This window comes from Petromyzon marinus, chromosome 43, assembly GCF_048934315.1.
Source record: "Petromyzon marinus isolate PM22_M1 ecotype Great Lakes invasive population chromosome 43, UKy_Petmar_22M1.pri1.0, whole genome shotgun sequence".
NCBI lineage: Eukaryota > Metazoa > Chordata > Hyperoartia > Petromyzontiformes > Petromyzontidae > Petromyzon > Petromyzon marinus.
Window position 1 is genome coordinate 17,506,025 of NC_133709.1, and position 20,382 is coordinate 17,526,406.

At 47.8% G+C, this 20,382-nt stretch overlaps 1 protein-coding gene across 3 annotated transcripts; it reads left to right on the forward strand.

Moving 5' to 3' along the window:
- The first annotated feature begins 6,329 nt into the window (after positions 1-6,329).
- Positions 6,330-20,307, forward strand: MRGBP (MRG domain binding protein). 3 transcript variants are annotated; one of them, XM_032980174.2, is made up of 5 exons: positions 6,330-6,625; positions 13,539-13,672; positions 16,505-16,595; positions 17,085-17,150; positions 18,912-20,307. In XM_032980174.2, the coding sequence occupies exons 1-5, from the start codon at positions 6,496-6,498 to the stop codon at positions 19,067-19,069; spliced, it is 579 nt and encodes a 192-aa protein (XP_032836065.1). In that variant the 5' UTR covers positions 6,330-6,495; the 3' UTR covers positions 19,070-20,307. The 3 variants fall into 3 exon arrangements, with proteins under 3 accessions (XP_032836065.1, XP_032836066.1, XP_075929997.1); XM_032980175.2 differs by having other exon boundaries at positions 6,332-6,625; positions 18,948-20,307; XM_076073882.1 differs by lacking the exon at positions 6,330-6,625 and adding an exon at positions 12,609-12,645.
- The last annotated feature ends 75 nt before the right edge of the window (positions 20,308-20,382 follow it).

A 20,382-nucleotide genomic window follows, 5' to 3' on the forward strand; every position in this document is an offset into this window, starting at 1 on the left:
CTTAGTGCGGCCTGGAAGCGTATTATTAAATAATACACGTTACATTTTGATTTAAAGCTTTCGTGACTGCAGTAATTCATGTTCTTGGCTCTTTCGGTGGAGTCGCGTTGGGGGGAAGCAATAAAATATATATTTGTTGTTTTGTTGTTTCCCTTCAGCGTGGCTTTGACGAGGGAGCTAAGAATATGAATGCAAATTACAATTCCTCATAGGGGAAACACATACTAATTAACGGATTACTAACATAGCATATAATCACTAACACACATTACAACTAATTACTAATCTACAACTCATTACTAATCATAACCATTGACTGATTACTAATCGATTATATAATTACAATACCCCCCCTCCGCCTCTAATCACTGCACCTGATATGAGTTAAATGATGACGTCACCCTGCTGCTCTATTTAAAACCGGGAGCAAGCGAGGGCTTTACCATTCTGGCGAATTGCCCGATGATGCTGGATGTATTTACCAGCGAAACGTCGTACTCAAACTGTATATGTTGTGGATTCACTCTTCAACACACCGGTGGGCTAAAGTAGTTAATTATTTGTCTTTTGTCAACGTGACACTTTTTTTGCTGATTGGCCGTGTCGGGTGGTGGAGGGTTACGACACATTTATAAATAACGCGATCTAACCCAAAAACCTTTATTATGAATCACTACCACTGCTGCTAATGCTACTATCACTGCTACTAATGCTACTGCCACTGCTGCTGATTCTACTGCCACTGCTGCTAGTGCTACTGCTGTTGCTACAACCACTGCTGCTGATGCTACTGCTGGGGGGGCCGACGGGGCCGGGGGGGCCGACGGAGCCAGGGGGGGGCGAACGGAGCCAGGGGGGGCCGACGGAGCTGGGGGGGGGCGACGGAGCCGGGGGGGTTGACGGAGCCGGGGGGGTCGACGGAGCTGGGGGGGGGGGGGCGACAGAGCCAGGGGGGGGGGGCGACGGAGCCAGGGGGGGGGGGGCGACGGCACGAGGAGAGGGAGCCAACACTGACTTTCTCACACATCATGCACTGACTCACTCATATCATGCACTGACTCACTCCAACATCATGCACTGACTCGCTCATCATGCACTTACTCACTCACACATCATACACTCGCACAACCACTGACCCATTCACTCATCATACACAGGTTCACTCATCGTGTACTGGCTCACTCACTCATCATACACTAACTCACACTGCCGCTGACTCGCTCACACATCATACACTCGCTCACACATCATACACTCACTCACTCATCATGCGCTAACACAGGGGTCGGGAACCTTTTTGACTAAGAGAGCCATGAAAGCAAAAAATTTGGAAATTTATTTCAGTGAGAGCCATATAATATATTTTAAAAGTGAATTCAACTAAATGTCAGTATAATAAGCCTCTGAATTTATTCTTTTAAATAATGTTGTTATAACACTCACCATTAATGCGACTTCTGGTGCTGCATGGATTTGCTGATGTCTTTGTAGTCGGGTTGGTACTTGGTGAGGTTAAGCTTCATGCAAGCGTTGAGGCTTTCATCCGTTAAACGTGATCGTAGGTTGGACTTGATGTTTTTAAGATGTGAGAATGACTGCTCACATGCATACGTAGATCCAAACATGGTCAATACAGCAATACTCACACGCTGCAGTGTGTGGTATGTGACAGGAAGCGCGTTCCAAGTTTTGAGAATCAGCTGGTCTTCGGGTTGGAGTTTTTTCATTTCTGTCCACATGTGCTTGCTCGCCAACTCCGCTTTCTGTCGTGTGATTCTTTCCAAATCTTCATTCAGTGACTTGAACTTATTCACCCACATGTCTGAGGCCTTCAGGTCAGCCACTTCTGCTTCAAAATCTCTGACGGAGACACCAGGGATGTAATTCAGGTCGGCTGTGTTCAGTGAACACTCGTTTGGATGGGTGATGAACTTAAAAAGACGAGTGTGCTCACGAAATTCTCCAAAGCGTGCTTTGAAGGACTGTAGGAGACTGGATGTGCAGCCAGCTAGCTGGTGGAGATCAAGGTTTTGAATGGGCTCACTTGCTGTGCATGCATCTTTAAATTGGCTCAGTTTTTCAAAATGTAGTAAACGACCTGTTTCAAGATCCGTGATGAAAAGCTCCAGCTTGTTTTCAAAAGCAAATACAGCTTGTTGAAGGGATAACACTGTATTTCCAATGCCTTGCATTTTCACGTTGAGCTGGTTCAGATGTTCAGTCAGATCTACGAGATAGTAAAACTTGAGGAGCCACTCGGTGTCGGCTAGCTCAGGATGCCCGACGCCTTTCATTTCAAGGAAAGTCCGGATTTCGTTCAGGCAAGCCGCAAAACGGCTAAGCACCTTCCCTCTTGACAACCAACGCACATTGCTGTGCAAAAGCAGACCAGGATAGTTATTTACAACTTCATCCAGCAGTGTTTTAAACTGGCGATCATTTAAGGCTCGGGCAACAATAAAGTTGATCACACGAATGACCAGCGACATCACTTCGCCAAACTGCCTGTCACACATCTGAGCACAAAGTGCCTCCTGGTGTATAATGCAATGGAAACTTAGGATGGGTCTATTTTCATGTTCACGGAGAAGCGCCACATATCCTTTGTTTTTCCCCACCATACACGGAGAACCATCAGTACACACTGAGAGAAGTTTATCCATAGGTAGACTTTTTTCTTGAGCAAACTCCATGAAAGACTTGAATAAATCCTCACCTCTTGTGGACCCTTTTAATGGCAGAACAGCAAGACTTTCTTCGCGCAGTGTGTCACCAACAGCATATCTTGCAATCACGCTGAACTGCGACAAATGGCTCACGTCTGTTGACTCATCCAAAGCCAGAGAAAAGAACGGCGCTGCATTTATGTCCTTCACTTGCGTTTCCTCCACTTTGTTTGCCATCACGATGGTACGATCATGAACAGTTCTTGCCGACAGAGGCATGTCTTGTATCCGTTTGATTATCTTGTCTTTGTTCGGAAGATCATCAAAAAGTTCATTGGCTACATCCAGCATGAACGTTTTAGCATACTCGCCATCTGTGAATGGTTTTCCGTTCCTCACTATTGCTAAAGAACCAGCAAAGCTAGCCGAATTATAGTCACCTTGCCGGGTCCATACGCGGAGTTGCTGCTGGCTAGCTTGCACCCTGCTCAGAAGCTCTTGGCACGCTTTCTTTCTGCTGTCTCCCGCAGGGTATTTTGATGCAAAGGTAGCGTGGCGCGTGTCGAAGTGCCGCTTTACATTCGACCGTTTCAACGATGTAATTTTGTCATTGCAAATTAGACACACCGCAGAACCCGCTCTCTCCACAAAGGCGAATTCTTCGGTCCATTCGTCCTGAAATGTACGATACTCGTCGTCTTTTTTTCTTTTCGCCATCTTCTTCGTCGAAGGGTTAGCTTTGAGCTAATGACCGAGCAGACGCAGTCTCAGACTGATTCAAAAGGGGGCGTTTACCTGTTTTACCCAGCAACGGCAAACGTAGGCCAGTATCATCCAATTAAAATAATGGACAATTGCTCCTGCAGCCCTGAACAGGACATGCGCAGTGAAAAATCGATGGATGGATTAAAACAAGTGAGAATATTTTGTTTTATCTGCGAGCCATATGCAATCATCAAAAGAGCCACATCTGGCTCGCGAGCCATAGGTTCCCGACCCCTGCGCTAACACATCGTGCGCTGACTCACGCATCATACACTCACGCTGCTGCTGACTCACTCACACATCATATACGCGCTCACTCATCATACACTAACTCACTCATCATATGTTGACCCGCATATCATACGCTGACTCACACATCATAGTCACTCACGCTGCTGCTGACTCACTCAGACATCATACACTGGGAGTGTCGTGCTGCCAGCTATGGCTGCAGGTTTTGTCGTACGTGTTATGTATATCGTTTATTGTTAAATTTTAAATCACAGTTCCTATGATTACTGTTGTTACATTGTTTTTGTAGCTTTATTTTTGGTAATTCGAAAACATATGGTTCATCTTATGGTTGTTGGCTTGCACCACATTGTGATTTTTGCACACAGCGTTTTAATAAGTTTTTTTTTTGTGTGTGGAATATTTGCTGGTTTATTCCAGGATGTTTCTGGTACGCGTTGTCGCTTTAAGATGTTCTGTGTTCAAATTTTGTTTGTTGTGGTTGCACCCGACTTAATAGCCGCATGGCTCACAGGGCTGTACCTAATAAATGAAACTTGAAACAAATGAAACTTGAAATGCTACTACCACTGCTGCTGATGCTACTGCTGATGCTACTATCACTGCTGCTGATGCGATTGCCACTGCTGCTGATGCTACTACCACTGCTGCTGATGCGATTGCCACTGCTGCTGATGCTACTACCACTGCTGCTGATGCGATTGCCACTGCTGCTGATGCTACTATCACTGCTGCTGATACTACTACCACTGCTGCTACTATCACTGCTGCTGATGCTACTACCACTGCTGCTACTATCACTGCTGCTAATGCTACTATCACTGCTGCTATCACTGCTGCTGATGCTACTATCACTGCTGCTGATACTACTACCACTGCTGCTGATACTACTACCACTGCTGTTAATGCTACTACCACTGCTGCTACTATCACTGCTGCTAATGCTACTATCACTGCTGCTATCACTGCTGCTGCTACTATCACTGCTGCTGATACTACTATCACTGCTGCTAATGCTACTACCACTGCTGCTAATGCTACTATCACTGCTGCTAATGCTACTACCACTGCTGCTACTATCACTGCTGCTGATGCTACTATCACTGCTGCTAATGCTACTACCACTGCTGCTACTACCACTGCTGCTAATGCTACTACCACTGCTGCTACTATCACTGCTGCTGATGCTACTACCACTGCTGCTAATGCTACTATCACTGCTGCTAATGCTACTACCACTGCTGCTACTACCACTGCTGCTAATGCTACTATCACTGCTGCTAATGCTACTACCACTGCTGCTACTACCACTGCTGCTAATGCTACTATCACTGCTGCTAATGCTACTACCACTGCTGCTACTATCACTGCTGCTAATGCTACTATCACTGCTGCTAATGCTACTACCACTGCTGCTACTATCACTGTTGCTGATGCTACTATCACTGCTGCTGATACTACTACCACTGCTGCTAATGCTACTACCACTGCTGCTAATGCTACTATCACTGCTGCTATCACTGCTGCTGATGCTACTATCACTGCTGCTGATACTACTACCACTGCTGCTAATGCTACTACCACTGCTGCTAATGCTACTATCACTGCTATCACTGCTGCGGATGCTACTATCACTGCTGCTGATACTACTACCACTGCTGCTAATGCTACTATCACTGCTGCTGATACTACTACCACTGCTGCTACTACCACTGCTGCTGATGCTACTACCACTGCTGCTACTATCACTGCTGCTGATGCTACTACCACTGATGCTACTATCACTGCTGCTGATACTACTACCACTGCTGCTAATGCTACTATCACTGCTGCTGATGCTACTACTACTGCTGCTGATGCTACTACCGCTGCTGCTGATGCTACTACCACTGCTGCTACTACCACTGCTGCTGATGCTACTACCACTGCTGCTACTATCACTGCTGCTAATGCTACTATCACTGCTGCTAATGCTACTACCACTGCTGCTACTATCACTGTTGCTGATGCTACTATCACTGCTGCTGATACTACTACCACTGCTGCTAATGCTACTACCACTGCTGCTAATGCTATTATCACTGCTATCACTGCTGCGGATGCTCTAATCACTGCTGCTGATACTACTACCACTGCTGCTAATGCTACTATCACTGCTGCTGATACTACTACCACTGCTGCTACTACCACTGCTGCTGATGCTACTACCACTGCTGCTACTATCACTGCTGCTGATGCTACTACCACTGATGCTACTATCACTGCTGCTGATACTACTACCACTGCTGCTAATGCTACTATCACTGCTGCTGATGCTACTACTACTGCGGCTGATGCTACTACCGCTGCTGCTGATGCTACTACCACTGCTGCTACTACCACTGCTGCTGATCCTACTATCACTGCTGCTGATGCTACTACCACTGCTGCTATTATCACTGCTGCTGATGCGACTGCCACTGCTGCTACTACCACTGCTGCTGATGCTACTACCACTGCTGCTGATGCTACTGCTGATGCTATCACTGCTGCTGATACGACTGCTGGAGCTGTTGCTCTGTAAAATAGCGATTCGGAATCGATTCCCGGAACCTCAACCCCGCCTCTACCGGCGAATGCAATCGATATCGGAATCTTGCTCTATTATTAATCGACGAATCGATTCGTACAGTATTCATTATAAGCCGCCGGGGCTCATCCGCGCATCGTCCGTGGTGGTGGTTGTTGTGGTTATTGTGGTGGTGGTTGTTGTGGTTATTGTGGTGGTTGTTGTGGTTGTCGTGGTTGTTGTAGCTGAGAGGGATACGCGGCCATGGCCGGAGAGGCGGCGGCGGCGGTGGCCGGCGCGGCGGTGGGGGAGAGCTTGGACGAGGCGGCCGTCGTATGGAGCCCCGAGGTTGAAGTTTGTCTATTCCACGCCATGCTGGGTCACAAGCCCGTGGGTGAGACGACTACCACCACCATACTATACTACTACCATAACTACCACTATATTACTACCATCACTACTACCACTATACTACTACCATAACTACCACTATACTACTACCATCACTACTACCACTATACTACTACCATCACTACTACCACTATACTACTACCATCACTACCACTATACTACTACCATCACTACCACTACACTACTACCATCACTACCACTATACTACTACCATCACTACCACTATACTACTACCATCACTACCACTATACTACTACCATCACTACCACTATACTACTACCACCACTATACTATACTACTACCATAACTACCACTATACTACTACCACCACTATACTATACTACTACCATAACTACCACTATACTACTACCATCACTACCACTACACTACTACCATCACTACCACTACACTACTACCATCACTACCACTATACTACTACCATCACTACCACTACGCTACTACCATCACTACTACTATACTACTACCATCACTACCACTATACTACTACCATAACTACCACTATACTACTACCATCACTATCACTACACTACTACCACTATACTACTATACTACTACCATCACTATCACTACACTACTACCACTATACTACTATACTACTACCATCACTACCACTATACTACTACCACCACTATACTATACTACTACCATAACTACCACTATACTACTACCACCACTATACTATACTACTACCATAACTACCACTATACTACTACCACCACTATACTATACTACTACCATAACTACCACTATACTACTACCATCACTACCACTACACTACTACCACTATACTATACTACTACCATCACTACCACTATACTACTACCATCACTACCACTACACTACTACCACTATACTACTATACTACTACCATCACTACCACTATACTACTACCACTATACTATACTATTACCATCACTACCACTATACTACTACCATCACTACCACTATACTACTACCACCACTATACTATACTATTACCATAACTACCACTATACTACTACCACCACTATACTATACTACTACCATAACTACCACTATACTACTACCATCACTACCACTACACTACTACCACTATACTATACTACTACCATCACTACCACTATACTACTACCATCACTACCACTACACTACTACCACTATACTACTATACTACTACCATCACTACCACTATACTACTACCACTATACTATACTACTACCATCACTACCACTATACTACTACCATCACTACCACTATACTACTACCATCACTACCACTATACTACTACCATCACTACCACTATACTACCACCACTACTACTATACTACCACCGCCACTACTACTATACTACTACCATCACTACCCCTATACTACTACCATCACTACCACTATACTACTACCATCACTACCACTATACTACTACCATCACTACCACTATACTATTACCATCACTACCACTATACTACTACCATCACTACCACTACACTACCACCACTACTACTATACTACCACCACCACTACTACTATACTACTACCATCACTACCCCTATACTACTACCATCACTACCACTATACTACCACCATCACTACCACTATACTACCATCACTACCACTATACTACCACCACTACTACTATACTACCACCACCACTACTACTATACTATTACCATCACTACCCCTATACTACTACCATCACTACCACTATACTACTACCATCACTACCACTTTACTACTACCATCACTACCACTATACTACTACCACTATACTACTATACTACTACCATCACTACCACTATACTACTACCACTATACTACTACCATCACTACCACTACACTACTACCATCACTACCACTATACTACTACCGCCACTACTACTATACTACTACCACTATACTACTATACTACTACCATCACTACCACTATATTACTACCACTATACTACTACCATCACTACCACTGTACTACTACCATCACTACCACTACACTACTACCATCACTACCACTATACTACTACCACCACTACTACTATACTATTACCATCACTACCACTACACTACTACCATCACTACTACTATACTACTACCACTATACTACTACCATCACAACCACTATACCACTACCACTACACAACTACCACTATACTACTATACTACTACCATCACTACCACTACACTACTGCCACTATACTACTACCATCACTACCACTACACTACTACCATAAATACCACTATACTACTACCATCACTACCACTATACTACTACCATCACTACCACTATACTACTACCACCATACTACTACCATCACTACTACTATACTACTACCATCACTATCACTATACTACTACCATCACTACCACTATACTACTACCATCACTACCACTATACTACTACCACTATACTACTACCATCACTACCACTATACTACTACCACTATACTATACTATTACCATCACTACCACTATACTACTACCATCACTACCACTATACTACTACCACCACTATACTATACTATTACCATAACTACCACTATACTACTACCACCACTATACTATACTACTACCATAACTACCACTATACTACTACCATCACTACCACTACACTACTACCACTATACTATACTACTACCATCACTACCACTATACTACTACCATCACTACCACTACACTACTACCACTATACTACTATACTACTACCATCACTACCACTATACTACTACCACTATACTATACTACTACCATCACTACCACTATACTACTACCATCACTACCACTATACTACTACCATCACTACCACTATACTACTACCATCACTACCACTATACTACCACCACTACTACTATACTACCACCGCCACTACTACTATACTACTACCATCACTACCCCTATACTACTACCATCACTACCACTATACTACTACCATCACTACCACTATACTACTACCATCACTACCACTATACTATTACCATCACTACCACTATACTACTACCATCACTACCACTACACTACCACCACTACTACTATACTACCACCACCACTACTACTATACTACTACCATCACTACCCCTATACTACTACCATCACTACCACTATACTACCACCATCACTACCACTATACTACCATCACTACCACTATACTACCACCACTACTACTATACTACCACCACCACTACTACTATACTATTACCATCACTACCCCTATACTACTACCATCACTACCACTATACTACTACCATCACTACCACTTTACTACTACCATCACTACCACTATACTACTACCACTATACTACTATACTACTACCATCACTACCACTATACTACTACCACTATACTACTACCATCACTACCACTACACTACTACCATCACTACCACTATACTACTACCGCCACTACTACTATACTACTACCACTATACTACTATACTACTACCATCACTACCACTATATTACTACCACTATACTACTACCATCACTACCACTGTACTACTACCATCACTACCACTACACTACTACCATCACTACCACTATACTACTACCACCACTACTACTATACTATTACCATCACTACCACTACACTACTACCATCACTACTACTATACTACTACCACTATACTACTACCATCACAACCACTATACCACTACCACTACACAACTACCACTATACTACTACCATCACTACCACTACACTACTGCCACTATACTACTACCATCACTACCACTACACTACTACCATAAATACCACTATACTACTACCATCACTACCACTATACTACTACCATCACTACCACTATACTACTACCACCATACTACTACCATCACTACTACTATACTACTACCATCACTATCACTATACTACTACCATCACTACCACTATACTACTACCATCACTACCACTATACTACTACCACTATACTACTACCATCACTACCACTATACTACTACCATCACTACCACTATACTACCATTATACTACTACAATCACTACCACTATACTACTACCATCACTACCACTATACTACCATCACTACTCCTATACTACTACCATCACTACCACTATACTACTACCATCACTACCACTATACTACTACAATAACTACCACAATACTACTACCATCACTACCATTTTACTACTACCATCACTACCACTATACTACTACCATCACTACCACTATACTACTCCCACCACCACCACTATACTACTATACTACTACCATCACTACCACTATACTACTACCATCACTACCACTATACTACTACAATATCTACCACTATACTACTACCATCACTACCACTATACTACTATACTACTACCACCACTACTACTATACTCCTACCATCACTACCACTATACTACTACCATCACTACCACTATACTACTACAATAACTACCACTATACTACTACAATAACTACCACTATACTACTACCACTATACTCCAACCATCATTACTACTATACTACTACCATCACTACCACTATACTACTACAATAACTACCACTATAATACTACCATCACTACCACTATACTACTACCACCACTACCACTATATTACAACTACCATCACTACCACTATACTACTACCACCACTACCACTATACTACTACCATCACTACCACTATTACTACCATCACTACCACTATACTACTACCATCACTACCACTATACTACTACTATCACTACCACTATACTCCTACCACTATACTACTACCACGATACTACTACCATCACTACCACTATACTACTACCATCAATACCACTATACTACTACCACTATACTACTACCATCACTACCACTATACTACTACCACCACTACCCCTATACTCCAACCATCATTACTACTATACTACTACCATCACTACCACTATACTACTACAATAACTACCACTATAATACTACCATCACTACCACTATACTACTACCACCACTACCACTATATTACAACTACCATCACTACCACTATACTACTACCACCACTACCACTATACTACTACCATCACTACCACTATTACTACCATCACTACCACTATACTACTACCATCACTACCACTATACTACTACAATAACTACCACTATAATACTACCATCACTACCACTATACTACTACCACCACTACCACTATATTACAACTACCATCACTACCACTATACTACTACCACCACTACCACTATACTACTACCATCACTACCACTATTACTACCATCACTACCACTATACTACTACCATCACTACCACTATACTACTACTATCACTACCACTATACTCCTACCACTATACTACTACCACGATACTACTACCATCACTACCACTATACTACTACCATCACTACCACTATACTACTACCACTATACTACTACCATCACTACCACTATACTACTACCACCACTACCACTATACTACTACCACTATAATACTACCATTATACTACTGTACTACTACCACCACTACCACTATACTACTACCACGATACTACTACCATCACTACTACTATACTACTACCATCACTACCACTATACTACTACCACCACTACCACTATACTACTACCACTATAATACTACCATCACTACCACTACACTACTACCACCACTACCACTATACTACTACCACGATACTACTACCATCACTACCACTATACTACTACCATCACTACCACTATACTACTACCACGATACTACTACCATCACTACCACTATACTACTACCACCACTACCACTATACTACTACCACTACCACTATACTACTACCATCACTACCACTATACTACTACCACCACTACCACTATACTACTACCACCACTACCACTATACTACTACCATCACTACCATTACTGTCATAACTTTACTATAGTAAGGCCATGCTGGGACACGTGGGTGAGACTACCACTGCTATACTAACTACCATAACTACCATAACCACGATATTACTTGCCATAACTGCCACTATACTACCATCACTACTGTCATAACTACTACAGTAACACCACACCATGCTGGGACACAAGCCCGTGGGTGAGACTACCACCGCTATACTACCATTACTACAATTATACTACTACCATGACTACCACGACTATCATAACTACTGCAGTTATTATAGTGTAGTGGGTTCTATGGAGGCACATACTTGACTTTGGAGGCAACACGTTTATTATAACACCCCAACAGGGTAACTGCATAAACGGGTCAGGCCAGCAACACACTGCCTGACCCACGAAGCCGAGCTTAACGACCGAAGACCGAAGAGACGTAGCACCGAGGGTTCCACTCCAGCAGACAGCCGCGATTGCTCTCGGGACCTCTCCTTTATGCTCCCGAGCGTGGCCTTGCTCCGCCCTCGGCCATGCCCCCTTCTGTATCTCACCAGAAGGTTCTCGACCGAGCACCACGTGTCCCTCAAACCACCCTTTGGGCCTCCTCGCTACCCTGTCCCGGTCACGTGCCCTCTCGGGTTCACCCAGACTGTCACGTCCTTACTTGCCCTCTCTCTAACTGCCACCAGAACCATGCCCCCTAGGGCCTGCTTCCATGCCATACCTACTCTGGTGCCAGAGAGAGGCTCAGGACACACACTTCCACTCTTGTGACAGTAGCTGGCGCTAAACACCATAGTGACTCCATTAACGTCACTACAATAGTAACACCACGCCCGTGCCTACCATTAGACAGTGGTAAAGGCGGAGCGCCGCAAGTGCCCACTCACGCCGCTGGCTGCGGGACATGCGCGGAGTTCACGAGGTGGTGGAGGTGGTGGTGGAGGAGGTGGAGGAGGTGGAGGAGGTGGTGGAGGTGGTGGAGGTGGTGGTGGAGGTTGATGGTTGTCGTGGCGGTGGCGGTGGTGGCGGCGGTGTAGGTGGTGGCGGTGGCGATGGTAGTGGTGTGAAAGCGTCTCCGTCTCCCCACAGGGATCAACCGACACTTCCACATGGTGTGCATCCGCGACAAGTTCAGTCAGAACATCGGGCGACAGGTCCCCTCCAGAGTCATCTGGGATCACCTGGCCGCCATGTATGACATTCCGGCCTTGGTGCGAGCGCAGGTGAGGCATTTAAACTCTTTCACCAACTATATTTATTTTACCAGGTAAAGGACCCATCACTGAGCTGCTGTGTAGCAAATGATAGCCTGACAAAGTGGCGGTATCATCATCGTGTGCAAATTTACAGCAGCCAAGTGCTCTTGAATGCGCGTTGATTGTAAATGCGGAGGGGAAAAACTGGAGGACCCGGATAAAAATCCACGCGACCACGGGAGAGAGAGGGAGATGCAAACTCAACTAAATTATAAACTATTTTAAAACTGAACTATTTTGATTTTACCAGGTAAGTCCCACTTAGCCATGTAGCTATTTTTTAAGTAGCGACCTGGCTATCACAAATGATAGCTCAACGAAGTGGCTTGTCACCATCGCGTGGAAATTTATAGCAGCAGCCAAATGCTCTAAACGCGTGAGATTTCTAAATGTGGAGGGGAAAAACCGGAGGACCGGGAGAAAAATCTACGTCACCACGGGAAGAGGGAAAACGCAAATTCCAAATATACCGCAGGCGTCAGGGTCGGGATCGAACTGACAACCTCCTGTCGACCAGGTGAGGTAGTTAACATCTCATAGCCACCGTGGCGCCCTTTCCCGCGGTCCTGGGCTGAGTTTGTGTTTGGAGAAACTGCACACACTTCCCCACATGTCAAAACTACTAGTTACGATAGTAACCAGCAGGGTCGTTAGTTGTCTCAACCTCTGGACAGCATGTTTGGTCGCGTACACAGGGGCGATAGAAGTTCAACATGCAAGTGCATGTTGAACACAGACAAGACAAAGATCACCCGCGTAGCCTTCAGCAGACTGTCGGGGCCAGTGTTGTTGAGCAAGTAGTGCCTATGAAGGCTGGCACGGCACACGAGGGGATGAGTGGCCAGGACCACGCTCGGCCGCCTTTGTCTCCCCCAGTGGTGATGTTTACTACACACCGCACCAGGTACGCATTTGAGGCCGAGGGCAGGCATGCAGATGTCTCGTGCTGTCTTGTAGTGTGTGGTGTGTATCATGTTGTCGTGTCTTGCCGTGTGTGGTGTTTATCGTGTTGTGTCTTGTCTTGTGGTGTGTATCGTGCTGTGTCTTGTGGTGTGTGGCGTGTATCATGTTGTGTCTTGTGGTGTGTATCGTGTTGTGTCTTGTTGTGTGTGGTATCGTGTTGTGTCTTGTGGTGTGTATCGTGTTGTGTCTTGTGGTGTGTGGTGTGTATCGTGTTGTGTCTTGTGGTGTGTATCGTGCTGTGCTGTGTCTTGTGGTGTGTATCATGCTGTCGTGTCTTGTGGCATGTATCATGTTGTGTCTTGTGGTGTGTGGTATCGTGTTGTCGTGTCTTGTGGTGTGTGGCGTGTATCGTGCTGTCGTGTCTTGTGGTGTGTGTCGTGCTGTCGTGTCTTGTGGTGTGTGGTGTGTGTCGTGCTGTCGTGTCTTGTGGTGTGTGGTGTGTGTCGTGCTGTCGTGTCTTGTGGTGTGTCTCGTGTTGTGTCTTGTGGTATGTATCGTGTTGTCGTGTCTTGTGGTGTGTGGTGTTTATCGTGTTGTGTCTTGTCTTGTGGTGTGTATCGTGCTGTGCTGTGTCCTGTGGTGTGTGTCGTGTTGTGTCTTGTGGTGTGTGGCGTGTATCGTGTTGTGTTTTGTGGTGTGTATATCGTGTTGTCGTGTCTTGTGGTGTGTGGTGTGTGTCGTGCTGTCGTGTCTTGTGGTGTGTGGCGTGTATCGTGTTGTGTCTTGTGGTGTGTGGCGTGTATCGTGCTGTGTCTTGTGGTGTGTGGTGTGTATCATGCTGTCGTGTTTTGTGGTGTGTGGCGTGTATCGTGTCTTGTGGTGTGTATCGTGTCGTGATTTGTGGTGTGTATCGTGTTGTCGTGTCTTATGGTGTGTGGTGTGTATCGTGTCTTGTGGTGTGTGGTGTGTGTCGTGTTGTGTCTTGTGGTGTGTGGTGTGTGTCGTGTCTTGCCGTGTGTGGTGTGTCGTGCTGTGTCTTGTGGTGTGTGGTGTGTATCGTGTTGTGTCTTGTGGTGTGTGGTGTGTATCGTGTTGTCGTGTCTTGTGGTGTGTGGTGTGTATCGTGTTTTCGTGTCTTGCCGTGTGTGGTGTGTATCGGGTTGTCTTGTGGTGTGTATCGTGCTGTGTCTTGTGGTGTGTGGTGTGTATCGTGCTGTGTCTTGTGGTGTGTGGTGTGTATCGTGTTGTGTCTTGTGGTGTGTATCGTGCTGTGTCTTGTGGTGTGTGGTGTGTATCGTGTCTTGTGGTGTGTGGTGTGTATCGTGCTGTGGCTTGTGGTGTGTATCGTGTTGTTGTGTCTTGTCGTGTGTGGTGTGTGTCGTGCTGTGTCTTGTGGTGTGTGGTGTGTATCGTGTTGTGTCTTGTGGTGTGTATCATGTCGTGACTTGTGGTGTGTGGTGTTTATCGTGTTGTGTCGTGTGGTGTGTGGTGTGTGTCGTGCTGTCGTGTCTTGTGGTGTGTGGTGTATCGTGTTGTCTTGTGGTGTGTATCGTGTCGTGTCTTGTGGTGTGTATCGTGTTGTGTCTTGTGGTGTGTGGTGTCTATCGTGTTGTGTCTTGTGGTGTGTATCGTGTTGTGTCTTGTGGTGTGTGGTGTGTATCGTGGTGTGTCTTGTGGTGTGTATCGTGCTGTGTCTTGTGGTGTGTATCGTGTTGTGTCTTGTGGTGTGTATCGTGTTGTGTCTTGTGGTGTGTGGTGTGTATCGTGTTGTGTCTTGTGGTGTGTATCGTGCTGTGTCTTGTGGTGTGTGGTGTGTATCGTGTTGTGTCTTGTGGTGTGTATCGTGTCGTGACTTGTGGTGTGTGGTGTGTATCGTGTTCCGCGCCTTATGAGCAGAACGACTCTGAGTCGCTGCCCTTCCCCAACACGGAGCGGCCTTTCTGCCTCCCGGACGACATCCTCCATGACGGTCGCGACATCAAGGAAGGTAACCTAGCCTGGCACCAACCACCAGCCGGCCTCGCCGCCCTTCATGAGTGCCACCCTCACGACTACTCGATCTCTCTAATCTGGCCTTTAACTTCCCCCCACTCGATCGCTCCCTGGTCCTGGCTGTGTAGCCCTGCAGGTTCTGCTGATTTCCTAGCTTTCCATACACGGCGGTTGGCACATCGATGGGGTGTACGGATTAATTGTTGCACTTTTATAAAAGTACATGGGTGGGTGGGTGGGTGGTTTGGTGGGTGGGTGGATGGGTTGGTGGGTGGGTGGTTGGGTTGGTGGGTGGGTGGTTGGGTTGGTGGGTGGTTGGGTTGGTGGGTGGGTTGGTGGGTTGGTGGGTGGGCTGGTGGGTGGGCTGGTGGGTGGGCTGGTGGGTGGGTTGGTGGGTGGGTTGATGGGTCGGTGGGTGGGTCGGTGGATGGGTGGGTGGGTCGATGGTAATGCACTGCACTGTTGCTCCCCTCCCCACCCCCAGGGAAAGTTGTGGAGGTCCAAGAAGACGCGCCAGAGAGGGAGTCGAGCCAGGGTCCTGCCGAAGACAGTAAGTCACTCCTCACCATCACCCCTCACCACGTCCACAACCGTTACCACGTCCACCAGCATCACCCCTCACCACGTCCACCACCATCACCCTCATCACGTCCACCACCATCACCTTCACCCCGTCCACCACCATTACCCTCGCCACGTCCACCACCATCATCCTCACCACGTCCACCATCATCACCCCTCAGCACGTCCACCATCATCACCCCTCAGCACGTCCACCACCATGACCCCTCAGCACGTCCACCACCATCACCCTCACCATGTCCACCATCCACCATCATCACCCCTCAGCACGTCCACCACCATCACCCTCACCACGTCCACCATCACCCTCACCACATGCTAGTCTGTGGGTCTCTACACGAGTCAGTGGGTCTCTACGCTAGTCTGTGGGTCTCTATGCGAGGCAGTGGGTCTCTACGCGAGTCTGTGGGTCTCTACGCGAGTCTGTGGGTCTCTACGCGAGTCTGTGGGTCTCTACGTGAGTAAGTAGGTCTCTACGCTAGCCTGTGGGTCTCTACACGAGTCAGTGGGTCTCTACGCTGGTCTGTGGGTCTCTATGCGAGGCAGTGCGTAATCTGCGCAAGTCTGTCGGTCACTACGTGAGTCTGTGGGTCTCTATGCGAGTCTGTGGGTCTCTACGCGAGTCTGTGGGTCTCTACGTGAGTCTGTGGGTTTCTACACGAGTCTGTGGGTCTCTACGCTAGTCAGTGGGTCTCTACGCTAGTCAGTGGGTCTCTACGCGAGTCTGTGGGCCTCTACGCGAGTCAGTGGGTCTCTACGCGAGTCTGTGGGTCTCTACGTGAGCAAGTGGGTCTCTACGCTAGTCTGTGGGTCTCTATGCGAGTCAGTGGGTCTCTACGCGAGTCAGTGGGTCTCTACGTGAGTCTGTGGGTCTCTACGTGAGCAAGTGGGTCTCTACGTGAGTCTGTGGGTCTCTACACGAGTCAGTGGGTCTCTACGCTAGCCTGTGGGTCTCTACGCGAGTCTGTGGGTCTCTACGCGAGTCTGTGGGTCTCTACGCGAGTCTGTGGGTCTCTACGCGAGTCAGTGGGTCTCTACGCGAGTCAGTGGGTCTCTACGCGAGTCTGTGGGTCTCTACGCGAGTCAGTGGGTCTCTACGCGAGTCTGTGGGTCTCTACGCGAGTCAGTGGGTCTCTACGCGAGTCAGTGGGTCTCTACGCGAGTCTGTGGGTCTCTACGCGAGTCAGTGGGTCTCTACGCGAGTCAGTGGGTCTCTACGCGAGTCTGTGGGTCTCTACGCGAGTCAGTGGGTCTCTACGCGAGCCTGTGGGTCTCTACGTGAGTCAGTGGGTCTCTACGCGAGTCAGTGGGTCTCTACGCGAGTCTGTGGGTCTCTACGTGAGTCTGTGGGTCTCTACGCGAGTCTGTGGGTCTCTACGCGAGTCTATGGGTCTCTACGCGAGTCTGTGGGTCTCTACGCGAGTCTATGGGTCTCTACGCGAGTCAGTGGGTCTCTACGCGAGTCTATGGGTCTCTACGCGAGTCTGTGGGTCTCTACGCGAGTCTGTGGGTCTCTACGCGAGTCAGTGGGTCTCTACGCGAGTCTGTGGGTCTCTACGCGAGTCTGTGGGTCTCTACGCGAGTCTGTGGGTCTCTACGCGAGTCAGTGGGTCTCTACGCGAGTCTGTGGGTCTCTACGCGAGTCTGTGGGTCTCTACGCGAGTCTGTGGGTCTCTACGCGAGTCAGTGGGTTGACCACCCACCGCCCTGTGTCTGGACGCTCACGCAGCCGTCGCTGTGATCCCACCCCGACCCCGCCCGGCAGAGTCAGGGAGCCGCGACCCTACTGACAAGCGCAAGCGGTCGCGCGCCCCCGCCAGCACCTCCTCTTCCAGCCCCGCCAGTCCTGGGGGCGCTGCCCCCGTAAGCAAGCGGCGTCGCACGTGAAGCACACATGAAGCGCACGTGAAGCGCACATGAAGCGCACACGCAGCGCTCTCCAGCAGGTCGGGTAGCAGGATTATTGAGCGAGTGGGTGGGTGGTTGGGTGAGTGAGCGGGAGAATGAGTGAGCGGGAGAATGAGTGAGTTGGCAAATTGGTGGGCGGATGAGTGAGTGGGTTGGTGAATGAGTGGGCAGGTGAGTGAGCTGGTAAGTGAGTAGGCGGGTGAGTGTGTGAATGGGTGAGCGATTGATTGAGTGAGCGGGCAAGCGAGCGGGCACGTCAGTGGGTGAGCGATTAAATGAGTGGGCAGATGGGCGAGTGAGTGGGCGGGCAGACGGGCGGGCAGAGAGCGGGCAGGCGGGCGAGAGAGCAGAGGGTTGTGAAATGCACCAGGACACGCCGGCCGTCACCGGACTGGACATCCTGGCGTTTGGCACAGACCCTCCGGAGAAAACAACTCCCACGTGATCATCGTCACGGCTACCTCCGAATCCTCTTCGGCTGCTGCTGCTGTCTCACCGAAGAGAGCAGAGTTTGTTCGTCTTTCCGTCTTCTTACTATCGGCCTTCCCCATGGACTGCAGCATTCCACTCGTCGCCGTCGTAATCACAGACTCTGGTTGCAGGTTAAGACCGGAGGAGAACCTCCCCGGACTTCAATTTAAATACATTGCCAGCTCCTCGGCCGCCCAGTGTCCAGTGTGGCAGAACGGCCCAAACAAAGACGAAGATCTCCCGTGCAGCCTTAACAGACTGTTGGGGCAAGTGCTGTTAGCGAGTAGCACCTGTGAAGTCCAGCAGGGCACACGAGGTGGGTAGCCAGCACCATGCCTGGCCGCCTTTGTCTCCGACATTGGCGATGTTTACTACACACCGCACCGGTCCTTGGAGGCCCAGGACCAGTACAGATAATCGTCGCCGGTGTTGGCCGTGAGTGGGAATCGAACTCGGGTCACCGGGTTCGTAGCACAGGAACACGGGGGTGGGGGGGGGGTGTGGGCGGGAGCATCGCAGATTTGTGGAGTTCCACGTTTAGCGATTTCCTTTCTCTCTGTGGAACTTCGCACGGCAGTGAGGGACGGGGGGGGGAAGCTTTCTCAACGTACACCCCCCCTCTGCCGGCCCCCCCCCACCAGCCAAAGAGAGGAACGTTCGTGTGGCACTCGGCGGTCGCCCACCGGTGTTTTGTTTTCATCTAGAGCTGGAATTCGGTCAAATAAAAGTGCGGAATGAAATTAAAATTGTGTTCTTTGTTGCGTATGCGTAGTTATTACCGACCAAGGGACCAGAGTATTGTTATCGCGCGTTTGGTTTAC

Excerpts from the sequence above, each read along its gene's own strand:
- MRGBP (XM_032980174.2), top strand. The coding sequence starts at position 6,496 with ATGGCCGGAGAGGCGGCGGCGGCGGTGGCCGGCGCGGCGGTGGGGGAG. Across the intron at positions 13,673-16,504 it reads CGGCCTTGGTGCGAGCGCAG|AACGACTCTGAGTCGCTGCC; the intron begins GTGAGGCATTTA and ends CCTTATGAGCAG. Across the intron at positions 17,151-18,911 it reads CCAGGGTCCTGCCGAAGACA|CCGTCGCTGTGATCCCACCC; the intron begins GTAAGTCACTCC and ends ACGCTCACGCAG.